Source organism: Oncorhynchus mykiss, chromosome 3 (assembly GCF_057628025.1).
Source record: "Oncorhynchus mykiss isolate SJ-2025 chromosome 3, ASM5762802v1, whole genome shotgun sequence".
NCBI lineage: Eukaryota > Metazoa > Chordata > Actinopteri > Salmoniformes > Salmonidae > Oncorhynchus > Oncorhynchus mykiss.
The window spans coordinates 4175001-4182500 of record NC_143024.1 but is presented as its reverse complement, the minus strand read 5'-3'; the positions used below and the strand labels follow the sequence as shown (position 1 = coordinate 4182500).

Here is a 7500-nt window from a genome sequence, read left to right as displayed (position 1 = left end):
GATGATGTTAGTTAGAGGATGGTGTTAGAGGATGGTGTTAGAGGATGGTGTTAGTTAGAGGACGGTGTTAGTTAGAGGACGGTGTTAGTTAGAGGATGGTGTTAGTTAGAGGATGGTGTTAGTTAGAGGATGGTGTTAGTTAGAGGACGGTGTTAGTTAGAGGACGGTGTTAGTTAGAGGATGATGTTAGTTAGAGGATGATGTTAAAGGATGGTGTTAGAGGATGGTGTTAGAGGATGGTGTTAGTTAGAGGACGGTGTTAGTTAGAGGACGGTGTTAGTTAGAGGACGGTGTTAGTTAGAGGACGGTGTTAGTTAGAGGATGGTTTTAGTTAGAGGACGGTGTTAGAGGATGGTGTTAGAGGACGGTGTTAGTTAGAGGATGGTGTTAGTTAGAGGATGGTGTTAGTTAGAGGATGGTGTTAGTTAGAGGATGGATTTAGTTAGAGGACGTGTTAGAAGATGGTGTTAGAGGACGGTGTTAGTTAGAGGATGGTGTTAGTTAGAGGATGGTGTTAGTTAGAGGATGGTGTTAGTTAGAGGATGGTGTTAGTTAGAGGAGGGTGTTAGTTAGAGGATGGTGTTAGTTAGAGGATGGTTTTAGTTAGAGGACGGTGTTAGAGGATGGTGTTAGAGGACGGTGTTAGTTAGAGGACGGTGTTAGTTAGAGGATGGTGTTAGTTAGAGGATGGTGTTAGTTAGAGGATGGTGTTAGTTAGAGGAGGGTGTTAGTTAGAGGATGGTGTTAGTTAGAGGATGGTGTTAGTTAGAGGATGATGTTAGTTAGAGGATGGTGTTAGAGGATGGTGTTAGAGGATGGTGTTAGTTAGAGGACGGTGTTAGTTAGAGGACGGTGTTAGTTAGAGGATGGTGTTAGTTAGAGGATGGTGTTAGTTAGAGGATGGTGTTAGTTAGAGGACGGTGTTAGTTAGAGGATGGTGTTAGTTAGAGGACGGTGTTAGAGGATGGTGTTAGTTAGAGGATGGTGTTAGTTAGAGGATGGTGTTAGAGGATGGTGTTAGTTAGAGGATGATGTTAGTTAGAGGATGGTGTTAGAGGATGGTGTTAGTTAGAGGATGGTGTTAGTTAGAGGATGGTGTTAGTTAGAGGATGGTGTTAGTTAGAGGATGGTGTTAGTTAGAGGATGGTGTTAGTTAGAGGATGATGTTAGTTAGAGGATGATGTTAGTTAGAGGATGGTGTTAGAGGATGGTGTTAGTTAGAGGATGATGTTAGTTAGAGGATGGTGTTAGAAGATGGTGTTAGTTAGAGGATGATGTTAGTTAGAGGATGGTGTTAGTTAGAGGATGGTGTTAGTTAGAGGATGGTGTTAGAGGATGGTGTTAGTTAGAGGACGGTGTTAGTTAGAGGACGGTGTTAGTTAGAGGACGGTGTTAGTTAGAAGACGGTGTTAGTTAGAGGACGGTGTTAGTTAGAGGACGGTGTTAGAGGATGGTGTTAGTTAGAGGACGGTGTTAGAGGACGGTGTTAGTTAGAGGACGGTGTTAGTTAGAGGATGGTGTTAGTTAGAGGACGGTGTTAGTTAGAGGATGGTGTTAGTTAGAGGACGGTGTTAGTTAGAGGATGGTGTTAGTTAGAGGACGGTGTTAGTTAGAGGATGGTGTTAGTTAGAGGACGGTGTTAGTTAGAGGACGGTGTTAGTTAGAGGATGGTGTTAGTTAGAGGATGGTGTTAGTTAGAGGATGGTGTTAGTTAGAGGATGGTGTTAGTTAGAGGATGGTGTTAGTTAGAGGACGGTGTTAGTTAGAGGACGGTGTTAGTTAGAGGACGGTGTTAGTTAGAGGATGGTGTTAGTTAGAGGATGGTGTTAGTTAGAGGACGGTGTTAGTTAGAGGATGGTGTTAGTTAGAGGATGGTATTAGTTAGAGGATGGTGTTAGTTAGAGGATGGTGTTAGAGGATCGTGTTAGTTAGAGGACGGTGTTAGTTAGAGGACGGTGTTAGTTAGAGGATGGTGTTAGAGGATGGTGTTAGTTAGAGGATGGTGTTAGTTAGAGGACGGTGTTAGTTAGAGGACGGTGTTAGTTAGAGGACGGTGTTAGTTAGAGGACGGTGTTAGAGGACGGTGTTAGTTAGAGGACGATGTTAGTTAGAGGATGGTGTTAGAGGATGGTGTTAGAGGATGGTGTTAGACAATGGTGTTAGTTAGAGGACGGTGTTAGTTAGAGGACGGTGTTAGTTAGAGGATGGTGTTAGAGGATGGTGTTAGTTAGAGGATGATGTTAGTTAGAGGATGATGTTAGTTAGAGGATGGTGTTAGTTAGAGGATGGTGTTAGTTAGAGGATGATGTTAGTTAGAGGATGATGTTAGTTAGAGGATGGTGTTAGTTAGAGGATGGTGTTAGTTAGAGGATGGTGTTAGTTAGAGGATGGTGTTAGTTAGAGGATGGTGTTAGTTAGAGGATGGTGTTAGTTAGAGGATGATGTTAGTTAGAGGATGATGTTAGTTAGAGGATGGTGTTAGAGGATGGTGTTAGTTAGAGGATGATGTTAGTTAGAGGATGGTGTTAGAGGATGGTGTTAGTTAGAGGATGATGTTAGTTAGAGGATGGTGTTAGTTAGAGGATGATGTTAGTTAGAGGATGATGTTAGAGGATGGTGTTAGAGGATGGTGTTAGAGGATGGTGTTAGTTAGAGGACGGTGTTAGTTAGAGGACGGTGTTAGTTAGAAGACGGTGTTAGTTAGAGGACGGTGTTAGTTAGAGGACGGTGTTAGTTAGAGGACGGTGTTAGAGGACGGTGTTAGTTAGAGGACGGTGTTAGTTAGAGGATGGTGTTAGTTAGAGGACGGTGTTAGTTAGAGGATGGTGTTAGTTAGAGGATGGTGTTAGTTAGAGGATGGTGTTAGTTAGAGGACGGTGTTAGTTAGAGGACGGTGTTAGTTAGAGGACGGTGTTAGTTAGAGGACGGTGTTAGTTAGAGGATGGTGTTAGTTAGAGGATGGTGTTAGTTAGAGGATGGTGTTAGAGGATCGTGTTAGTTAGAGGACGGTGTTAGTTAGAGGACGGTGTTAGTTAGAGGACAGTGTTAGTTAGAGGACGGTGTTAGTTAGAGGATGGTGTTAGTTAGAGGATGGTGTTAGTTAGAGGATGGTGTTAGAGGATCGTGTTAGTTAGAGGACGGTGTTAGTTAGAGGACGGTGTTAGTTAGAGGACGGTGTTAGTTAGAGGATGGTGTTAGAGGATGGTGTTAGTTAGAGGATCGTGTTCGTTAGAGGACGGTGTTAGTTAGAGGACGGTGTTAGTTAGAGGACGGTGTTAGTTAGAGGACGGTGTTAGAGGACGGTGTTAGTTAGAGGACGATGTTAGTTAGAGGATGGTGTTAGTTAGAGGATGGTGTTAGTTAGAGGATGGTGTTAGAGGATGGTGTTAGTTAGAGGACGGTGTTAGTTAGAGGATGGTATTAGTTAGAGGACGGTGTTAGTTAGAGGATGGTGTTAGAGGATGGTGTTAGTTAGAGGATGGTGTTAGAGGACGGTGTTAGTTAGAGGATGGTGTTAGAGGATGGTGTTAGTTAGAGGACGATGTTAGTTAGAGGATGGTATTAGTTAGAGGATGGTGTTAGTTAGAGGATGGTGTTAGAGGATCGTGTTAGTTAGAGGACGGTGTTAGTTAGAGGACGGTGTTAGTTAGAGGACGGTGTTAGTTAGAGGACGGTGTTAGAGGACGGTGTTAGTTAGAGGACGATGTTAGTTAGAGGAGGGTGTTAGTTAGAGGATGGTGTTAGTTAGAGGATGGTGTTAGAGGACGGTGTTAGTTAGAGGACGATGTTAGTTAGAGGATGGTGTTAGTTAGAGGATGGTGTTAGTTAGAGGATAGTGTTAGTTAGAGTTACAGTATATATGGAATAGGGACCCTCTGGGCCCTGGTAGTAAGTAGTGCACTACATAGGGAATAGGGTACCACATCAGACCCTACCCTGGATGGCTATACTCACCACTCTCTGCTGCATGTGAGAGTCCGTTTCCATGGTGATCAGGGTGCACCACACGTAGAGCAACGAGCCGCTGGAACAAGGCACCTGCAAGGACACCAACACACCATCAGATAGGACAGGTACTAATCTCACCTCTGACCTGGAAATAAACAATGACAGTAGATAGGAACTGGAAACACAAACATTTATCTAGGTATTACTGTTGGAGCTAGAAACACAAACATTTAGTTAGGTATTACTGTTGGAGCTAGAAACACAAACATTTAGTTAGGTATTACTGTTGGAGCTAGAAACACAAGCATTTAGCTAGGTATTACTGTACTGTTGGAGCTAGAAACACAAGCATTTAACGAGGTATTACTGTACTGATGGAGCTAGAAACACAAGCATTTAGCTAGGTATTACTGTACTGTTGGAGCTAGAAACACAAGCATTTAGCTAGGTATTACTGTTGGAGCTAGAAACACAAGCATTTAGCTAGGTATTACTGTACTGTTGGAGCTAGAAACACAAGCATTTAGCTAGGTATTACTGTTGGAGCTATAAACACAAGCATTTAGCTAGGTATTACTGTTGGAGCTAGAAACACAAGCATTTAGCTAGGTATTACTGTACTGTTGGAGCTAGAAACACAAGCATTTAGCTAGGTATTACTGTTGGAGCTATAAACACAAGCATTTAGCTAGGTATTACTGTTGGAGCTATAAACACAAGCATTTAGCTAGGTATTACTGTTGGAGCTAGAAACACAAGCATTTAGTTAGGTATTACTGTTGGAGCTAGAAACACAAGCATTTAGTTAGGTATTACTGTTGGAGCTATAAACACAAGCATTTAGCTAGGTATTACTGTTGGAGCTATAAACACAAGCATTTAGTTAGGTATTACTGTTGGAGCTATAAACACAAGCATTTAGCTAGGTATTACTGTTGGAGCTATAAACACAAGCATTTAGCTAGGTATTACTGTTGGAGCTAGAAACACAAGCATTTAGTTAGGTATTACTGTTGGAGCTATAAACACAAGCATTTAGTTAGGTATTACTGTTGGAGCTATAAACACAAGCATTTAGCTAGGTATTACTGTTGGAGCTATAAACACAAGCATTTAGCTAGGTATTACTGTTGGAGCTATAAACACAAGCATTTAGCTAGGTATTACTGTTGGAGCTATAAACACAAGCATTTCATTGCACCTGAGATAACATCTACAAATCTGTTTACGGGACTTCATAAAATACTTTGACTTGTTGGACAGCAGTAGTGTGTGAAAAAGTATAAAAACACATTTTAAATAACATATTCTATGTTCATATTCTAGACGTGATAACGAGGAAACAGAAACGCCTAAAAAAAACCCTGTCAAGTCAAAGGTCATCAAGGTCAGAGTTCACCCGTGACACTACCACGGACAGGGGAAAGATCGACATGTTTGTTTCCTGTGGTGTCGAGAGTTTTTGTAACGGGAACATCTGTAATGACCAAATGTCCCATGGGGCGCCCCCTAACTAACCCACGCCCCCTAACTAACCCACGCCCCCTAATTAACCCACGCCCCCTAACTAACCCACGCCCCCTAACTAACCCACGGCCCCTAACTAACCCACGGCCCCTAACTAACCCACGGCCCCTAATTAACCCACGGACCCTAACTAACCCACGCCCCCTAATTAACCCACGGCCCCTAACTAACCCACGCCCCCTAACTAACCCACGCCCCCTAATTAACCCACGCCCCCTAACTAACCCACGCCCCTAATTAACCCACGGCCCCTAACTAACCCACGCCCCCTAATTAACCCACGGCCCCTAACTAACCCACGCCCCCTAACTAACCCACGCCCCCTAATTAACCCACGCCCCCTAACTAACCCACGCCCCCTAACTAACCCACGCCCCCTAACTAACCCACGCCCCCTAATTAACCCACGGCCCCTAACTAACCCACGCCCCCTAACTAACCCACGCCCCCTAACTAACCCACGCCCCCTAACTAACCCACGGCCCCTAATTAACCCACGGCCCCTAACTAACCCACGCCCCCTAATTAACCCACGCCCCCTAACTAACCCACGCCCCCTAACTAACCCACGCCCCCTAACTAACCCACGGCCCCTAACTAACCCACGCCCCCTAACTAACCCACGCCCCCTAACTAACCCACGCCCCCTAATTAACCCACGGCCCCTAACTAACCCACGGCCCCTAACTAACCCACGCCCCCTAACTAACCCACGCCCCCTAACTAACCCACGCCCCCTAACTAACCCACGCCCCCTAACTAACCCACGCCCCCTAACTAACCCACGCCCCCTAACTAACCCACGGCCCCACTGAGTCACATCACGTTCATCACGTTTCCACAACACCATCCAACACTATCCAACACTATCCAACACCACCCAACACTATCCAACACCATCCAACACCATCCAACACTATCCAACACTATCCAACACCATCCAACACCATCCAACACCACCCATCACTATCCAACACCATCCAACACTATCCAACACTATCCAACACCATCCAACACCATCCAACACCACCCATCACTATCCAACACCATCCAACACCATCCAACACCATCCATCACTATCCAACACTATCCAACACCATCCAACACCACCCATCACTATCCAACACTATCCAACACCATCCAACACCATCCAACACTATCCAACACTATCCAACACCATCCAACACCATCCAACACCACCCATCACTATCCAACACTATCCAACACCATCCAACACCATCCAACACCATCCAACACCATCCAACACTATCCAACACTATCCAACACCATCCAACACCATCCAACACCACCCATCACTATCCAACACCATCCAACACTATCCAACACCATCCAACACCATCACGTTCTGTCACCCAACACGGCTCCCAACTGGTTTCCTGCAGTTGTACAAGAAAACTCACACAAAGCTCCAGGACTCCAACACCATCCAACAGTTAAGTCCAATGACAATTTAACTGTTAGCGCGGGATAATAGCCAATTAAACTCTGTCAGCTCTGAGAAGATTTAAAAGCTGAAAATGTGCCTTTCAGAATGGTTACTGGTCGTGTGTTCAACCCCTCAATGAAACCCTATTCCCTACATAGTGCACTACTTTAGAAACAGCCCCCTACAGGATTCTGGATTTAAAGTAGTGCACTATGTAGGAGATAAGGGTGCCATTTGGGAGGCGGTTCTTAACGTTTCACTGGCTCTATTCCCCCTCCGACCCCCTGACTCCTCGTTAAGACCTACACCGTGCCAAGGCCGTTACAACACTGCCTAATTTACCGTCAGCTAGGGACTTCATTTACTGTGGACAAAACACCAGGCATGAACGCAATAACCAACGTTCTGTTCTGTTCTGTTCAGCGCTGACAACGGCCTCGGTTCCCTATTGGGTGAAGGAGAACACACAGAGGGTGACTGGCGGGCACACTGCTAGACACACGGGCACCCCTCCAAGGTTACAGACCTAGTTTAATCATCAGGAGGTAACCTGGTCCACCAACACACTCTACACCCCT

At 45.0% G+C, this 7500-nt stretch overlaps 1 protein-coding gene across 1 annotated transcript in view; it reads right to left on the bottom strand.

The window, feature by feature from the left end:
* The window catches only part of LOC149984267 (intermembrane lipid transfer protein VPS13B-like), a 721339-nt gene that overhangs the window by 48069 nt on the left and 665770 nt on the right, over positions 1 to 7500 (bottom strand). The window contains 1 exon segment of the mRNA XM_090230526.1: positions 3955 to 4038. Coding sequence (XP_090086652.1) covers positions 3955 to 4038 — 84 coding nt within the window.